The following is an 18,823-nucleotide window of genomic DNA, read 5'->3' as shown; positions in this document are numbered from 1 at the left end:
AGTTAAGTGACTTGCCTAAAGTCACACAGCTGACAAGTTGCGGAGCGGGGATGTGAACCTATGACTTCTGACTCCCAAACCCATGCTCTTTCCATGAAGCCACACTGCTTAGTAAGCACTGGGGAAGATATGACAATCATTTTAGGCACATTCCCTGTCCTACTTGGGATTTATAGTTCAAGAGAAGCAGAGTGAAGCAGCTTGGCTTAGTGGAAACGGCACGGGCTTGGGAGTCAGAAGTCATGGGTTCTAATCTGGGTTCCTCCACTTATCTGCTGTGTGACCTAGGGGAAGTCACTTAACTTCTCTGTGCCTCAGTTACCCCATCTGTAAAATGGGGATTAAGACTGTGAGCCCCATGTGAGACAACCTGATTACCTTGTAACTTCCCCAGCACTTAAAACAGTGGTTGGCTCATAGTAAGCGCTTAACAAATACCATAATTATTCCCTTCTAAACTGTGAGCCCGTTGTGGGGGCAGAGATTGTCTCTATTTGTTGCTAAATTGTACTTCCCAAGCGCTTAGTACAGCGCTCTGCACACAGTAAGTGCTCAATAAATATGATTGAATGAATGAATGAATGGCCTAGTGGATAAAGTACAGGCCTGGGAGTTAGAAGTAATAATAATGTTGGTATTTGTTAAGCGCTTACTATGTGCAGAGCACTGTTCTAAGCGCCGGGGTAGATACAGGGTAATCAGGTTGTCCCACGCGAGGCTCACAGTCTTAATCCCCATTTTACAGATGAGGGAATTTAGGCACAGAGAAGTTAAGTGACTTGCCCACAGTCACACAGCTGACAAGTGGCAGAGCCGGGATTCGAACCCATGACCTCTGCCTCCCAAGCCCATGCTCTTTCCACTGAGCCACCTGCGTTCTAATCCTATTCTGCCATTGCCTGCTGTGTGACCTTGCACAAGTCACTTAAATTCTCTTTATCGCAGTTATCATATCTGTAAAATTGGGGTTAAGACTGTGATCTCCATGTGAGACAGGGACAATGTCTGACTTGATTAGCTTGTATTTTTTTTTTATAGTATTAAGTGCTTACTATGTGCCGGGCACTGTTCTAAGTGCTGGAGCAGATACAAGTTAGTACAATGCCTGGCACATAGAAATCACTTAAATACCAAAAACAAAAAAAACACAAAAAGAGGGAGGGAGAACAAGTGTTTAATCCCGATTTTGCAAACGAGGAAACTGAGGCGTAGATAAAGTGACTTTCCCAAGTCACACAGCAGGTAAGTGGTCAGGACTCGAACCTGGGCCTGCTGATTCCCAAAGCTGTGCTCTTCTATAGATCACACTCTTTTCATCATATAGGAGAATTGGCCATTTTAGATCAGTAAATTCCCGTTAGAGTGTATATTTTTATAGTTCTGTTATACTTTCCAAGTGATTAATATAGTGCATTGTCTTCAGCAGGAAGTGAATAAATACCATCAAGGCTTCTAATATTATTAGATATAAAGCAGTAACGCTTGACCTCCATTTCCACTAGGGGTAGAAAGTGAAACTGAATTAAATCACACAGGACGACTATAGCATGAGTTTACGAAACCAGATCTTGACAGTGTGAGGTGCTAACACCGAAGGAGGCTACGGAGATTCTAGCATTTCCCTGAGTGGATTAAAAACATTCTCTCATTCTTAGAATCTCTGCTATGAAAATGTTAATGTTTTTCCAAGTCTTATCTTGCCCAGTGCCTGCCAATGTTCCAGAAAGAAACATCACAGTCTCCTGCCCAAAGATCCGCTCCAGCCAGAGGATGGTAGGTTTCTCAAAAAATTACCCCTTATCTCCAGAGCACTTGTACACTTCTCTTTATACTCTACTGCTGTAATTAAATGTCCGTCTCCCACACTAGACTGTAAGTCCCTCGAGGGCATAGTTTGTCTCTAAGAACTCCATTACACTTTCCCAAGTGCTTAGTACAAAGTAACCGCTCATTAAATTCCATCAATCGATTGCCATTCCTCTGATACCTTCCCCTCCTTGCAGGTAAGATGAACTGAAGGTGCCCACAAAATGAGATCTAACGGGAGCTCTTTGGGGGCATTTGTCTTACTGGGCTTCTCCGATCAACCCAAATTGGAACTAGTCCTTTTTGTGGTAGTTCTGATCTTCTACATCTTGACCTTGGTGGGCAATGCCATCATCATCCTGGTGTCCCGGCTGGACCCTCAGCTCCGGACTCCCATGTACTTTTTTCTCACCAACCTCTCCTTCTTAGACATCTGCTTCACCAGCAGTTCCGTCCCCCAGCTGTTATTCAACCTAAGGGGCCCAGACAAATCCATCAGCTACCTGGGCTGCGCCATCCAGCTCTTCATGTTCTTGGGACTGGGTGGCACAGAGTGCATCCTTCTAGGGGTCATGGCTTATGACCGCTTCACGGCCATCTGTAAGCCCTTGCGCTACAAGGTGGCCATGCATCCGCACCTCTGCCTGCAGCTGGTGGTTGGGGCCTGGGCCAGCGGGATCGCCAACTCGCTGGCCATGTCGCCCGTGACCTTGAGCCTGCCCCGATGTGGGAGATACCATGTGGACCACTTCCTCTGTGAGATGCCAGCCATGATCAGGTTGGCTTGTGTGGACACCACTGTCGTAGAGAGTATTGTTTTTGTACTGGCTGGTTGCTTCACTCTCCTGCCTCTCTCTCTTATCCTGGTCTCCTATGGTTACATAGCACGAGCTGTGTTGAGGATTAAGTCAACCATGGGGCGGCATAAGGCTCTGAACACCTGTGGGTCTCACCTCACTGTTGTGACCCTCTTCTATGGGAACATCATCTACATGTACATGCAACCTGGTACCAGTTCCTCTCAGGACCAGGGAAAGTTCCTCACTCTCTTCTACAATCTATTAACACCAACCCTCAATCCCCTCATTTATACTCTGAGGAACAAAGAGGTGAAGGGAGCCCTCAAGAGGTTGGTGAGAAGCAGCATGGCCTAGTGGTTAGAGCATGAGCTTGGGAAGCAAAAGAACTTGAGTTCTAATCCGGGCTCTACCACTTTTCTGCTGTGTGACCTTGGGCAAGTCACTTTACTTCTCTGGGCCTCAGTTACTTCATCTGTTAAATGGGGATTAAGATTGTGAGTCCCATGTGGGACACGGACTGTGTCCAACTTGATTAGCTTGTGCTTAATCCAGTGCTTAGTAGTGTGTCTGGCCCATAGTAAGCACTTAACAAATAGCATTTTTTAAAAAAGAATGAGAATATGAGAGAGGTTCTAGGGTGAAACAACCAAGAGAACTTCAGGACAGGACGTTATCTCCATTTAGAGAATGGAATTGAGGCAAGTATTATTGTGAAAGACAGGTTGAAAGTCTAAACCCATATTAGTGGTTGTGAATATTTTGTCTCCCCTGTGAGAGTGTAAACTCCCTGTGGAGAGAAAAGGTGTCACCTTTTTTTATTCTGAACTTCCCAAGGACCTAACACAGCATACCACACCAAGTGAGCACTCAATAAATGCTACTGCTATTACTATTCCTACTCTGACTACTCTTACTCCTCCTCCTACTACTATTGTTTTGTTCTTAGAATACTTTTGGTAGACAGTAAGGAGATCACATTTCAGCTGGAAATGTGGTAAAAGATGCCTAGAAGCCCCAGATAAGAAGCTGTATGACTTAAATAAAGTTCAACTGATTGAACTGATTGGCCAGTGTTGTCTTTTCATCTGGTACACCCCTACGGGTTCAAAGACGATGAAACCAATGGTGACATTCTGTGTGTGGGCAGGACTGGTAAAACCAACGTTTGGTCCCAAGCCCCATGCTGTCCCTGGTGTACCCTCCCTTCCTAGAGAATTATAGTGATGAAAAACGCATAGGTAAGTACCATCCATTCTGAGTGGATTAGGGACGAAACAGCCTATTAGCAGCTAATTATAGGGCTTGATTAAATGAATCATTCTGGATTTTGTACACTGCCAAACATCATGTACAGCACACTCTTTTTACTGATCTCAAGAATTTTGCTCCCCAGATTGACATTTCACATTTAACTCATTTCTTAAGACTTCAATTAATTAATTCATTTACAGAATGATTTACAATAGGGAGGGACTTTTACTCCTTCTGTGGAGATGTTTCGGTCTCCCAGTGCAGGGTGTACCACAAGCACAGTGAGTGACACAGTAATGGTGGCCCTGGGAGAGATGAGCTCAGCCCAACTCGGCTCTATAACTGCTGCCCGAGCAGGACACACCTGAGCAGGGATGAGAGCTCCGTCTCTGTGCAGTGTGGAGGGAGAGCAGCCCAGCCCAGGTGAGAGTCTCCTCTTCTGCCAGGCTCTAGCAGGGAGACACTGGGAATGGAGAAGAAACTCAAAGGGAGCAGATTGTGGGGTCAGGATGTTGGGTGCTGGAGGATGTAGTGGGGTCATCGGAATTGGCCCTGTGTGGAGTCGGTGAGGGCTACTGAGTTCTCTCTGTCTCTCCCTCTTTTCTCTCCCCTCAGTTGGCTGGAATGTGCTCAGCCAGTGGAGAATCAGGAACAAATCTGGGCCTCCTCCTCCTAGTTGTCCTCCCTGACAGAAGCACCAATCTTTCTTTCTGAGGGCAGTGGTGGAAAGAGGCAAGGGATTTTTAGTGGATGTGAGTGGGGGGACCTCAAACAGGTAACAAGGCCTGATATTTTGCCCCAGGTTTGTGCCTTTTCAGCTCTGACTGGAAACTCTCAAGTCTTGTCACTGACTTGATAAGCTTAGGAGAGAAGCAGCGTGGCTCAGTGGAAAGAGCCTGGGCTTTGGAGTCAGAGTCATGAGTTCAAATCCCAGCTCTGCCACTTGTCAGCTATGTGACTGTGGGCAAGTCACTTCACTTCTCTGGGCCTCAGTTACCTCATCTGTAAAATGGGGATTAAGACTGTGAGCCCCACGTGGGACAACCTGATTCCCCTGTGTCTACCCCAGCACTTAGAACAGTGCTCTGCACATAGTAAGCGCTTAACAAATACCAACATTATTATTATAGGAGGGACCTCGGTTCACATAGCTGTGGGGGCCACCATCACCCCTTAAAGCAATTAGTACCATTCTATGTGGAGTGGTAGATGAATAAATACCACTGATTGATGGAAAGGACACAATAATGATGGTGTTTATTGAACTTCAAATGCCACATCCTATGCTAAGGCAGGGATAGATACAAGATAATCAAATCGGACACATTCCATGTCAATGGAGCTCACAGTCTAAGAGGGAGGGAGAACAGGTGTTTTATACCCAAACAATTAATAGTAGTCACTGAATGCTTATTGTATCCAGAGCATTGTATTAAGCACTTGGAGAGTACAATATACAGAATTCATAAATATACCCTCTGCCCACAACGAGCTTTCAGTCTAGAGGCAGAGATAAACATATATAAATATATATAAATTATGGATACATACTTGAGAGGGGGTGGTGGGGGACGAGGAAATAAAGGGACCAAATCAGGGCAATGCTAAAGGGAGCGAGGGAAGAGGAAATGAGGACTTAGGGAAAGCTTCTTGGAGGAGATGGCCCTCCAATAAGGCTTTGAAGGTGGAGAAACTGTAAGATGTGGAGAGGGAGGGCATTACAAGCCATAGGCAGGAAGTGGGCAAGAGGTTGGTGATGAGATAATGAGATTGAGGTACACTTAGTAGGTTGGCAATAGAGGAGTGAAGCGTGTGGGCTGGGTTGTAGTAGGAGGGCCACGAGGTGAGGTAAGAGGGGGCAAGGCAATTGAGTGCTTTTAAGCCCATAGTATGGGGTTTCTGTTTGATGCAGAGGTGGATGGGCAACAACTGGAGGTTTTTGAGGAATGGGGAAACATGCACTGAATATTTTTGTAGAAAAATGATCCGGGCAGCAGAATGAAGTATGGGCTGGATAGGGGAGAGACAGGAGGCAGGGGGGTCAACAAAGAGGCTGATACAGTAATCAAGGCGGGATAGGGTAAGTGCTTGGATTAACATGTTAGCAATTTGGATGGAGAGGAAAGGGCAGATTTTAGTGGTGTTGTGAAGGTTGGACTGACAGGATTTAGTGATAAACTGAATATGTGGGTTGAATGAGAGAGATTAGACTTTTTTCATCAATGAGGAAACTATAAGGCACAGAAAAGGTAAATGCCTTCCACAAGGCATATGTAATCTCAGGGTGTATACACCACTATTTTGTTAGCTTGGAAATGTCTGCCATTTATTATATTTAATATCAGATTGCAACTCCAATAGAAGGACAAAATGACCTTTGTACTTATCCTAACTAAACTTCATGCTTTCATTTTTTGATGTGATTGCAAACATGTTTTAAATACATTAGCATGTAGAATATGCAATTCAGAATCAAAGGCAACTGCCACTGCCAATGAATACCTGCCACTGAGTACTCTTATTTCTGTGTAACCAATAATTAAAAGCCTCCTTGCACAAAACACAAATTTCTATCAAAGCACAGTAGTTGAAATAATATTTTCTCTTCTTATAAGTTTCCTTCATAATTGCTACCAGAAGCGTGTGATCACTTTTTGCAGAGAAACAAGTTCCTATGAAACAATAGGACATTCTTTTCATTTACGTGGCTCAGTGGAAAGAGCCCGGGCTTGAGAGTCAGAGGTCATGAGTTCAAATCCCGGCTCTGCCACTTGTCAGTTGTGTGACTGTGGGCAAGTCACTCCACTTCTCTGTGCCTCAGTTACCTCATCTGTAAAATGAGGATTAAGACTGTGAGCCTCACGTGGGACAACCTGATGACCCTATATCTACCCCAGCGCTTAGAACAGTGCTCTGTACATAGTAAGCGCTTAACAAATACCAACATTATTATTATTATTATTTACAGCCCAACACATACACACTCCACTCCTCTAACGACAATCTACCTCTCTGAGGCTCAATTTTGTCTATCTCACTGGTGACCACTTGCCCAAGTCCTCCCTCAGTCCTGGAGCTCCCTCTTCACTTCACGTATTTCAGACCACCACTATCCCCATCTTCAAAAACCTCCTAAAATCACAACTCCTCCAAGAGGCCTCATTTCTTCTATGTACCCACCCTTTGAATTAACTATGTGCTCGGCTGTGTGTCCCTTAAGTACTTTAATACTCACCCCAGCCCTGCTATACTCAAAAATTCTTATACTATATCTACAACTTCCCCTATCCTTAATTTGTTTTAAAGTCAGTCACCCCCTTTACACTGCAAAGTCATTGTGGGAAGAGATCACCTTTACCAACTCTGTTGAATTGTACTTTTCCAAATATTAGTACAGCTCTGCACATGGTAAGTGCTCTATAAATATCAATGATTAAGATAAATGTTAAAGTTTTATCAATGTCAGCACAATTTCATCGACATCATGGATCTAGATGTTTATGTCACTGTTCTCCATGTTAAGCCACACTTCTGCCTGATTCCTTGTTTTGAAATTTCCACTGAGAATTTGGTTTCTGTATTACTATCAGCATATCTTAGTGTCAGTGCCTGTTCTCTCATCCCCCTTAGACTGCTAGCTTCATGGGACAGAGGGACTCTGTACAGCCTGATTATCTTGTATGTTCTCCAGCACTTACATAGCACTTCAGCTCATAGTAAGTGCTTAATTAATACTTTTATAATTGTTGTTATTTTGATAACATTTCATCCTGTCAACATTTCATCCTGTCGAACTCCTTCTGATGATATCCCTATCAACACAACTAAACACATATTTCATTAACCTCTCTAGTTTATCTCTTTAGGCATAAGTGAAATGTACATCCCCACAGCATAAAAAAACACACACATCCAGTACTATTTGGAACAATCATATATTCATTCAATAGTATTTATTGAGCACTTACTATGTGCAGAGCCCTGTACTAAGTGCTTGGAATGTACAATTCAATATATATTCAATATATTTAATAGCCTGCATGATATTTTGATCAAATACTGCCAACTGCCAAAAAAGTCCCACTAAGTTAAATTAACGTTACATTTTATTCAGTTTCATTAATCAGTAGTCCTTATTAGGTGCTTACTGTATGCACAGCACTGTGCTTGGGAGAGTACAATAGAGTTGGTAGACAGCATCCTTACCCTCAAGCAGCTTACAGTCTAGTAGGGGGGACAAATATCAAAATTTATCACAGGCACATTAAAATAAATTCCATCTCCACTTTGTACTCTTTACTCAATTTCTGTCTACTCCAATATTAAGTTCCTCCAATGATGCTCCTCAAATCAATAAATAGGAATTTACACTTTTATACTATTCTATAACATCCAATATTTAGAAGAAATGGCATATACAAAGCACAACCTGGGGTGAGAAGCAGCATGACCTTGTGGATGAACATGGGCCTGGAAATCAGAGGACCTGGGTTCTAATCCCGGCTCTATCACTTACATGCTGTGTGACGTTGGACAAGTCACAACTTCTCTATGCTTTAGTTTCCTTATCAGAAAAATGAGGATTCAGTACTTGTCTTCTATTCTACTTAGACTGTGAACTCCATGTGGGACCTGGTGATCTTTTCTCTACCCCAGAACTTAGTAGCGGGCTTGGCATAGAGTAAGCACTTAAATGTCACAAATATTAATATTACTAAATTCTTCTATTAGGACGTGCAAAAACTCAGAAGACACATGTATAGAAGAAATGCATTTGACTCTATAATTTGACCTATATAATGATTTTGGTATTCATTAAGAGTTTACATCAATCCGTGGTATTTATTGAGCACTTACTGTGTGTAGAGCACAATGTTAAGCAATTGGGAGAGTAAATTACAACAGAGTTGGTAGACATGTTCCCTGATCACAAAGAGCTTACAGTCTAGAGAGGGAGACAGAAATGACATTGAATACTTTTGAAATGTACCAGCCTATTTACTCTATAAGGCTTGTGAACCATTTGGGTTTGAATTACTCTATTAATAATATTGGCTGACTGCTTACTTTGTGCAGGGTATTTTACTAAGCATTTGGGAGAATACAATACAGGCAGCAGATATCCTTTCCTCAAAGAGGTTATAATAGAATCGGAGAGACAGACAAAAAACAATTTGTAGAGGGAAGGAAGGAATTCTTAATTAGGGTCTGAAAATTGATATGTACCCAAATGCTGTGGGAGATTGTGAAAGTTTAAAGAGCCAAAGGGTTGTAAAGTCACTGAGATGATCATTGGGAGGGTCAGAACTGATGGCTAGGCACCAAGCTACCCAAAGCAGCTTGACATAACTCCAAAATAATCTTAATATCCTTGCTGGTCCTTTCTAGGAGTGGACTGTTCCAGATGGTCCATGGGCCAATGTGAGGGGGTTAACCAGTGTGGACATATTTTTCTGGAACTGTAGACTCCAGTGCTCCACCATCACCACACCAGTCCCAAGGGTGGTTCTCCTGAAAGATTCATCTGCTTGACTCTCAACCTTCAAAGTGATCCCGAGTCATGGGTGGAGGAAGCTTCATCAGTGCCTTATGCACCTCACATGACACCATTTGAGGACAGAACAGTGAAGAGCTAGCTGTTCAGGATTTCTTCCGCAGCTCTGAAGAAATCACAAAAATGCTCCTGAGTGATCTGGTCTTTGTCATTTTCTCCCTCTCTCAGACTGGCATTGGCCTTCTGGGGAACTCCATCTTGCTCATAGTGTATGTCAGAGCTTTCATTTCTCAACCCTGTCGTAAGAAGCCCACTGACCTGATCCTCACTCACCTGACGATGGCCAATACGGTGACCCTCCTGACACAGGGTGTCCCAGGAATGATACTGGTCTTTGGGGTCAAGCATGTCCCGAATGAAATGGGGTGCAAGATGGTCCTCTATCTTCGCCGGGTGTCCCGGGGTCTGTCCATCTGTAGCACCTCTCTCATGAGTGTGTTTCAGGCCATCGTAATGAGTCCCAGCAACTCCTGCTTAGCTCAGCTCAAACCCAGGGCCATCAGATGCATCCTCCCCTCCTTCATCTTCCTCTGGGCCCTCCACATCTTCATGTACATCAATATACTAGTAGCCTCTGCACCCATTCAAAATGTCACCATTGTAGTTAATGGCCATGATATAAAATATTGTTCAAATGTGATCTGGAATCACATTTTAACTAATACTTCCTTTGTAAGTGCTGTGACTCTCCGGGATGTCTTCTTTGTGCTCCTCATGAGCTGGGCCAGTGCCTACATGGTGATCGTGCTCTACAGACACCAGAAGGAAGTCCGGCACATCCACAGCACCAGCCTCTCCCCCAGATCCTCCCCAGAGACTAGAGCCACCCACACCATCCTGCTCCTTGTCACCTGCTTCCTTGTCTTCTACCTTATTAACTGCAGCACTAACCTTTCAATACATCTGGGGGCTTGGGCTGTCTTCAGAGTGAGTGATACTAACACTTTTCTGGGGGCTTGCTACCCTTCCTTCTGCCCTTTGGTGTTGATCAGCAAGGATCCCCGAGTCTCCCAGCCCCAGTGGATCCTGGAGAAAGTGAGAGTCCTCTTTCTTCCCTCTGACGTCACGGATGGAAAATTCCAGGCAAAGAGAAGCAGACCCTTAGAACAGCCTCTACCAGGACCCAGCCAGTCCTTGTCCTTTGAGGACAGATAGAAATTCCAGTGAAAGAAAACTGATGGGGAGATCTTGGTCTCCCATGGAATGTAAGGAAAACAGTGGCCCTTTCGGGTTTTCCCCCATCTCTGCTGCTCCTTCTGAATCTCTTTCACTGGCTCTTTCTCTGTCCTCCACCCCATAACTGTGTGTACCCCTCAAACCTCAGTTCTGGGTCTCTTCTAGTCTCTTTTTACACCCACTCCCTTGGGGAGTTCATCTGCCCCCATGGATTTAACTATCATCTCTCTGTGAATTACTCCTATATCTACCTCTCCTTTAGCCTGGAAGCTCTTTGTGAACAGGGAATGTGTGTCCATTTATTTTTGTATTTAACTCCCCCAAGCACTTAGTACAGTGCTCTGCACACAGAAATTGCTTAATAAATACAATTGACTGAATGACTTACTGCTCCAGCCCCAAACTCTCTTCTCTTTCACAGTCTGGAATTTCCTCTTGCCTTTGGGAAAGCTAAACCTCTATGTTCTGAAGTCACTTCAGATGCAATATGCCCAAAATAGAACTCCTCATCTTTCTTCCCAGAATCACCTTATCACTTATCCCTCCTTTCCCATCACTACCATCCTCCCTGTCTCACAAGTCCACAACTTTGGCCTTCTTTTATCTGGCCTTCAACCCTCCTTTTCACTGGGGCACCAAATCCTACTGGTTCTATCTTCAGATTATTTCAGCAGTCCACGGCTTTCACTCCATTATACTGGTTCAAGCATATCCTGTCTCAACTACTATATAAGTCTCCTCGGTGACCTCCCCGCCTCCAGCCTCTGCCTTCTCCATCCATACTTCACTCTGCTGCCTAGATCATCTTTCTAAAAAATGAATACCGCTCACTTAGCTATCTCTTTCCTTCCTATCCTCCCTCCTCGCACATCTCAACCCAGCCTGCATGCTTTGCTCCTTGACATCAGCCTACCCACTGCCTCAATCTAATCTCTCTCTCCACTGAACCCTTGCCCACATCCTTCCTCTCCATCTTCAAGGACCTACTTGTTAACAGTGGACGAGTGAGCCAATGGGTGCCCGGGTGTGTCAGCTGTGTATAGTGGCAGCAAGATAGCCACACTGAGTCTTTATTAGTCCAGGGTGGAAAATCTGTTGATCTGTGGAACTGCTCAAGGAGAAGTTTAACACATACCACCATCAACCAAAGGTTCTCTTAACCTAAGAGTTCCAGTGTGTTATCATCAAAGGGCATTGGAAACACACCTGTTCACATCCCTAGAAAGGACTTTCCTGCTCCCACAGACTTTCAAAAAAAAAAGAATTGGTTATCCTCTGGTGGACTGGTAAATAAGGGGAGGAGTTTGGGATAAAAGGAACAGCCTCTTTTGCCAAGACATGCCTCTACCAAATTATCTTGACATGAGGACTCTAGGAAGTGAGGCCAGTGGATCACTTTAATAAAGATCTGATGTGAGTCATGCTCCTGGTGTGTATCTTTTGAATTGTGGCTACCAAGTGGGACAATCTTGTTAACTATGTGGGTACCAAAATCACATCTCTTAACATTTGCTATTTTCAACTTTCCATATCCAAACCAGAATTCCTCATATTTCCAGGTAAACCTGTCCTCCCCCTGACTTTCCCATCACTGTAGACAGCACCAAGACTTTTCCTCTCTCACAATCCCATAACCTTGGTGTTAACCTCAACCAATATCTCTCATTCAACCGCATATTCAAGATCACCCAATTCTGTCAGTTCAACCTTCACACCATCGCTAAAATCCACCCTTTCCTCTTCAAACTGCTACCATGTTAATCCAAGCACTTATCCTATCCCGCCTTGATGGCTGCATCACACTCCTTGCTGACTTCTCTGCCTTTTGTCTCTCCTCACTCTAGGCCATATTTCATGCTATCTGGATCATTTTTTGGCACAACTGTTCTGTCCATATTCTCCCACTCAAGAAACTCCAGTGGTTGCCCATCTGCCCTGGCACCAAACAGAAACTCCTTATTACTGGCTTTAAAACAGTGCACCCTCCTCCCTTATCTCCCAAATTCCTAGTACAACCCAGCCAACAAGCTTTGCTTCTCTAAAGCCAACCTACTCACTGTTCCTCGATTTCACCTAATTCATTGCTAAGCCACACTGAAGTATGGACTGGAGTGGGGAGAGGCAGGAAGTAGGGAGGACAGTGCGGAGGCAGATGAAGTAGTCAAGGTGGGACTGTATCAGTGTTATGAAGGTAGAATCAGTGTTGTGAAGGGAGAAGGTAGCAGCCATTTCTCTGCTGAATATTCCTTCTTGGATAAATCATTTAACTTCTCTGTATCTCAACTTCATCATCTCTGTAATGGGAATTAAATATCTGTTTTTCCTTCCCTCACTAGAATGTGAGAGAGGGACTGTGACTGGCCTGATTAACTTTTGTCTAGCTCAGTGCTTAGTACACTTCTTGACACCTAGTAAGCACTTAAATAACAGCATTATCATTATTATTACTAATAACAATAATAAGAAAAACTACAATTATTCCATTATATAATAAGATTTTTAAATTATTATCATCATCACAAGTATTTACTAGGGCTCTACTCTGTGTTGACCATGCCAAAATCACAGTATCCAGTGTCCACTCTGACAGTGGACATTTTTTATGGTATTCTTTAAGGGCTTACTACATGCTAGGCACTGTACTAAGCATTGGGGTAGATACGAGAAAATCAGCCTGGACATAGTCCCTGTCCCATGTAAGGCTCACAATCTTAAATCTCATGTTACAACTGAGGTAAATGAGGCACAGAGAAGTTAAGTGATTTGGCCAAGGTCACACCACAGAGCTGTGGCAGAGCTGGGATTAGAACCCATGTCCTTCTGACTCCCAGGCCCATGCTCTATCCACTAGGCCATGCTGCTTCTCATAACTTAACATAAACACTTAAAAGTGGCTAACCTTAATACGAGTGTAAGCAAACCCTGGCCCATATCGTTTAGGAATTTTCCTTACCGCAGGCCACTGTCAGACTACATAAGATATTGGAATCAGTTAATCTGTGGAGTTTGGGGACAATCTCCACCTCTAACAGGCATCTCTAATCAAGTCTGGCATTTTCACTCCCCAGTAGTTGTACTGTACATGACAGGCTACTTGATCAATAGCTCCACTCATTCATTCAAGTGCCTACATGATGTAGAGGCAGATTTCCTAGTGGGAGAGGAGTTGGTTCCTTCAGAGACATTTCAGACTCCCTCTCTGTTTGGAATGGCAGATACAGCAGGTGACACAGTAAAGGGATCCCTGAGGGGTGATGAACTCACACCATCTCGGCCCTATAACTGCTGCTCCAGCTTCTACCTCTCCAATCAAAGGCAGGATGGCCCCATCCTCATGTGATGTTGCAGGATCACAAGATAGCACAGGTGAGTGTCTCCTTAGCTTCTTACAGGGGAGGGAGGGAAGAGGAGCAAGGAAGCAGAGAGAAGGAAACTTCTGAGCTCAGGGACTCTTAGTTTCCTTTTATGATATTTGTTGAGTGTTTGCTATGTGCCAGGCACTGGGGTAGAGACAAGATACTCAAGGTGGACAGAGTCCCTGTCCCACGCAGGGCTCACAGTCTTAATCCCCATTTTACCAATGAGGTACCAGGCACAGTGAAGTTAATTGACTTGTCCATGGCTAGACATCAGACAGGTGGCGGGAGGTAGGATTAGAACCCAGGTCCTTCTGACTCCCAGGCCCATGCTCTATCCACTAGACTAAGCTAGAGAAGCAGCGTGGCTCAGTGGAAAGAGCCCGGGCTTGGGAATTCAGAGGTCATGGGTTCGAATCCCGGCTCTGAAACTTGTCAGCTGTGTGACTGTGGGCAAGTCACTTAACTTCTCTGTGTCTCAGTTACCTCATCTGTAAAATGGGGATTAAGACTGTGAGCCTCACATGGGACAACCTGATTACCCTGTATCTACCCCAGTGCTTAGAACAGTGCTCTGCACATAGTAAGCGCTTAACAAATACCAACGTTATTAAGCTACCTTTCATCTTGGTGCCCTCATTTTAGCGGAGTCATTTCTCAGGCTGGTCTTTTTGTTGCAGTGATCACTGATAAATCCACTAAATATATGCTGAGAAGCAGCATGCTGTAGGGGATAGAACACGGGACTGGGAGTCAGAAGGTCATCGGTTCTAATCCCACCTCTGCCACTTGTCCTTGCCACATATAGGGGTTCATAAACTTCAGAGGAAGAAGAACAGGTAGTTTAATTCCCATTTTATAGAAGAGGAGAATGAGGAACAGAAAAGTGAAGTGATTTGGCCAAGGTCACACAGTGGGTGATTGGCTGGGAATTTACATACTAGTCTCCTACATAACAATAAATCAATCTAAATTGAAGCCATTAACTGGATATACAGAAATAAAATGTTGCATTATCATTGCCAGTAATCCTGAGGATTACAAGAATACTTATAAACTATTTCACTGTCCTTTGCATTAGTAGGAGAACCAGTGACAAACGGTGAAATTAACCTATGAGTGTCACTGGGAAAGCCAAAGTACAGTATGTTTATATATATATGCATTATACGATTGGCTAACCAGTTGCAGCACTGTTGTGGTTTGCTATTTACTTGGGCTCCTGTGCTAAAAGGAAAAAATGAACATCAGTTATATTTACTGTACTCTGGTCCCATTTTTAGGAATTATCCATTCTTTTTCATTCTATCTCATATCAAAAATTCTCAATTGTCTCTGCTCCTCGACTGGTCAACTGTGTTTCTGCCAATTTTAATCAGCTTTTTGTACCACCTTGTTTTTATTTCTCTAATTCACTTGCTAACAAATGCAAAATTATTATGGACATTTCAACAAAATACAATTATTCCAATTGGGTGGAAGCTGATTTGTGCCATTTGGCTAACGCTGGCTTTTTCTGGCCTTGGATGGAAATAAGTGAATTAACTCCCACAGTTCTGCATACATCATTTTTTATAATCCAGTTCATTCAAATTTTTCAGGAAATCCATTTTTCCCACTGAAATCTCTATTTTATCCCAAACTGGGAAATTTGCTGGTGTTCAGAGAGCTCAATTTTGATTGAAATTCATTGTCCTTTGCATTAGTAGAAGCAGCGTGGCTCAGTAGAAAGAGCATGGGCTTGGGAGTCAGAGGTCATGGGTTCGAATTCCGGCTCTGCCACTTGTCAGTTGTATGACTGTGGGCAAGTCACTTAACTTCTCTGTGCCTCAGTTACCTAATCTGTAAAATAGGGATTAAGATATGAGCCTCATGTGGGACAACCTGATTACCCTGTATCTACCCCAGTGCTAAGAACAGTGCTCTGCACATAGTAAGCGCTTAACAAATACCAACATTATTATTAGTAGAAAAACCAATGACAAATGGTGAAATTAACCTATGAGTGTCACTGGGAAAGCCAAGGCACTATATATATATATATATATACATTATACTAATGGCTAACCAGTATACAGAATGAACATGTTTCTTCTCCTGCTGGTGATCGTGATCATATAGACAACTTGAGCCTGAAAATAGATGAAACGAACCCAGGCTTCTGAAGATTTTCTTTTTGAATTAGTCACTTTGCTCAACAGAATAAGTCAAACCCCTGTAATAATTTTCTCCAGTCATAACAACCTCTAATAGCCCATAGGTCTTGCTGTTTTGAATGAAATAACCCCTTCCCTTGAGTGAAGAAGAATGGCCTAGTGGAGTCAGAGGACCTGGGTTCTAATCCCAGCTCTACCAATTACCTACTTCATAGCTTTTTTCTCTTTATATGGTATTTTTTAAGTACTTACTATGTGTCAAGAACTGTTCTAACACTAGGGTAGGTACAAGTGAATTAGGTTGGATACAGTCCCTGTCCCGCATAGGACTCACAGTCTAAGTAGGAAGGAGAATAAGATAATTGAGGCACAAAGAAGTTGAGTAACTTGCCCAAGGTCACACAACAAGCATTCGGCTTAGAACACAGGTCCCCCGATTCCCAGTCCCATGATCTTTCCACTAGGCCACACATTCTCTAAGGGGCAAACTTTCTGCGTCTCAGTTTCCTCATCTGTAAAATGACGATTCAGAATCTGTTTTCCTCTTAGATTTTGATTCCCATGTTGGACAGGGTCAGTGTCTAACCTGATAAACTGAAAGCAGAATAGCTTAATTAGAAAATTCCAGGCCTGGGAGTCAGGGGACCTGTGTTCTGAGCCAGAATCTTGCTGAGTGGCCTTAGGCCATTTCTCTGGGCCTCAGTTTCCTCATTTGTAAAACAGGGATTCAATAAGTGTTCTTTCTCCCTCTTAGACTGTGATCCCTTTTTGGGACAGGGACTGTGGCCAATCTGATTATCTTCTACTGACCCTAGTGTTTGTCACATGGTAAGCATTTCACAAACATTATTATTACTAAATTCTTCCACTAGGATCTTCAAAAACTCACCAGACACATATAGAAGAAATGCATTTGTCTCTATAATTTGACCTATGTAATGATTCTGGTATTCATTAAGAGTTTACATCAATCATTGGTATTTATTCAACACCTACTGTGTGTAGAGCACAATGTTAAGCAATTGGGAGAGCGAAATACAACAGAGTTGGTAGACATGTTCCCTGACCAAAATGAGCTTACGATCTACAGGGAGAGACAGATATGACATTGCAAGACTTTTGAAATACATCAGCCTTTCTACTCCAAAAACCTTCTGAACCGTTTGAGATTGAATCACTCTAATAATAATATTTGCTGAGTGCCTACTTTGTGCAGAGCTTTTTATTAAGCCTTTGGGAGAATATTTAATGCTATTATTTTTGCCTGTCTCCCCCGAGTAGACTGTAAGCCCGGCAATGGGCAGGAATTGTCTCTATCTGTTGCCGAATTGTACATTCCAAGCGCTTAGTACAGTGCGCTGCACATAGCGTTCAATAAATACTATTGAATGAATGGATGAATGAATACAATAGAGTCAGTAGATGTGATCCTTTCCTCAAGGAGCTTATAATAGAATGGGAGAGACAGACACAAAATAATTTGCAGAATGAAGGAATCCTTAATTAGTAGGGTGGGTAGGATATGTACCCAAATGCTGTGTGAGACTGTGAAAGCCTAGAGATTCAAAGCATTGTGACGTCACTGAGATGATTTTTGGGAGGGTCAGAACTGATGGCTAGGCACCAAACTACTCACAGTAGCTTGACATAACTCCAAAATAATCTTAATATCTTTGCTGGTCCTTTCTAGGAGTGGACTGTTCCAGATGGTCCATGGGCCAATGTGAGGAGGCTAACGAGTGTGGACATGTTTTTCTGGAACTGTAGACTCTAGTGCTCCACCATCACCACACCACTCCCAAGGGTGGTTCTCCTGAAAGATTCATCTGCTTGACTCTCAACCTTCAAAGTGATCCAGAGTCATGGGTGGAGAAAGCTTCATCAGTGCCTTATGCACCCCAGATGACACCATTTGAGGACAGAACAGAGAAGAGCTGTCCAGGATTTCTTCCGCAGCTCTGAAGAAATCACAAAAATGCTTCTGAGTGATCTAGTCTTTGTCATTTTCTCCCTCTCTCAGACTGGGATTGGGCTCCTGGGGAACTCCATCTTGCTCATAGTGTATGTCAGAGCTTTCATTTCTCAACCCTGTCGTAAGAAGCCCACTGACCTGATCCTCGCTCACCTGACGATGGCCAATATGATGACCCTCCTGACACAGGGTGTCCCAGGAATGATACTGGTCTTTGGGGCCAAGCATGTCCAGAATGAAATGGGGTGCAAGATGGTCCTCTATCTCCGCCGGGTGTCCCGGGGTCTGTCCATCTGTAGCACCTCTCTCATGAGTGTGTTTCAGGCCATCATAATGAGTCCCAGCAACTCCTGCTTAGCTCAGCTCAAACCCAAGGCCATCAGATGCATCCTCCCCTCCTTCATCTTCTTCTGGGCCCTCCACATCTTCATGTACATCAATATACTAGTAGCCACTGCACCCAAACAAAATGTCACCAAAGTAGTTAGTGGCCACAATATAAAATATTGTTCGAATGTGCTCTGGATTAATATTTTGAATGATACTTCCTTTGTAAGTGCTGTGACTTTCCGAGATGTCTTCTTTGTTTTCCTCATGAGCTGGGCCAGTGCCTACATGGTGATCGTGCTCTACCGACACCAGAAGCAAGTCCGGCACATCCACAGCACCAGCCTCTCCCCCAGATCCTCCCCAGAGGCTAGAGCCACCCACACCATCCTGCTCCTGGTCACCTGCTTCATTGTTTTCTACTT

General features: G+C 43.6%; 2 protein-coding genes across 2 annotated transcripts; both read left to right on the top strand.

Moving 5' to 3' along the window:
* Positions 1 to 2,030: 2,030 nt before the first annotated feature.
* LOC107547808 (olfactory receptor 2W3-like) lies at positions 2,031 to 2,960 on the top strand. The gene has a single exon (XM_016227134.2). It carries the CDS (start codon positions 2,031 to 2,033, stop codon positions 2,958 to 2,960), a length of 930 nt encoding a protein of 309 aa, XP_016082620.1.
* A 6,574-nt stretch (positions 2,961 to 9,534) lies between these two features.
* LOC107547807 (vomeronasal type-1 receptor 4-like) lies at positions 9,535 to 10,566 on the top strand. Its single transcript, XM_029054641.1, has one exon. It carries the CDS (start codon positions 9,535 to 9,537, stop codon positions 10,564 to 10,566), a length of 1,032 nt encoding a protein of 343 aa, XP_028910474.1.

This window comes from Ornithorhynchus anatinus, chromosome X5 (genome assembly GCF_004115215.2).
Source record: "Ornithorhynchus anatinus isolate Pmale09 chromosome X5, mOrnAna1.pri.v4, whole genome shotgun sequence".
NCBI classification, from domain to species: Eukaryota; Metazoa; Chordata; class Mammalia; order Monotremata; family Ornithorhynchidae; genus Ornithorhynchus; species Ornithorhynchus anatinus.
Note: the sequence above shows the minus strand (reverse complement) of the source record. Positions and strands in the feature narration are given on the sequence as shown.

What these genes read in the sequence shown, in the direction of transcription:
- LOC107547808 (XM_016227134.2), top strand. Translation starts at nt 2,031, where the DNA reads ATGAGATCTAACGGGAGCTCTTTGGGGGCATTTGTCTTACTGGGCTTC.
- LOC107547807 (XM_029054641.1), top strand. Translation starts at nt 9,535, where the DNA reads ATGCTCCTGAGTGATCTGGTCTTTGTCATTTTCTCCCTCTCTCAGACT.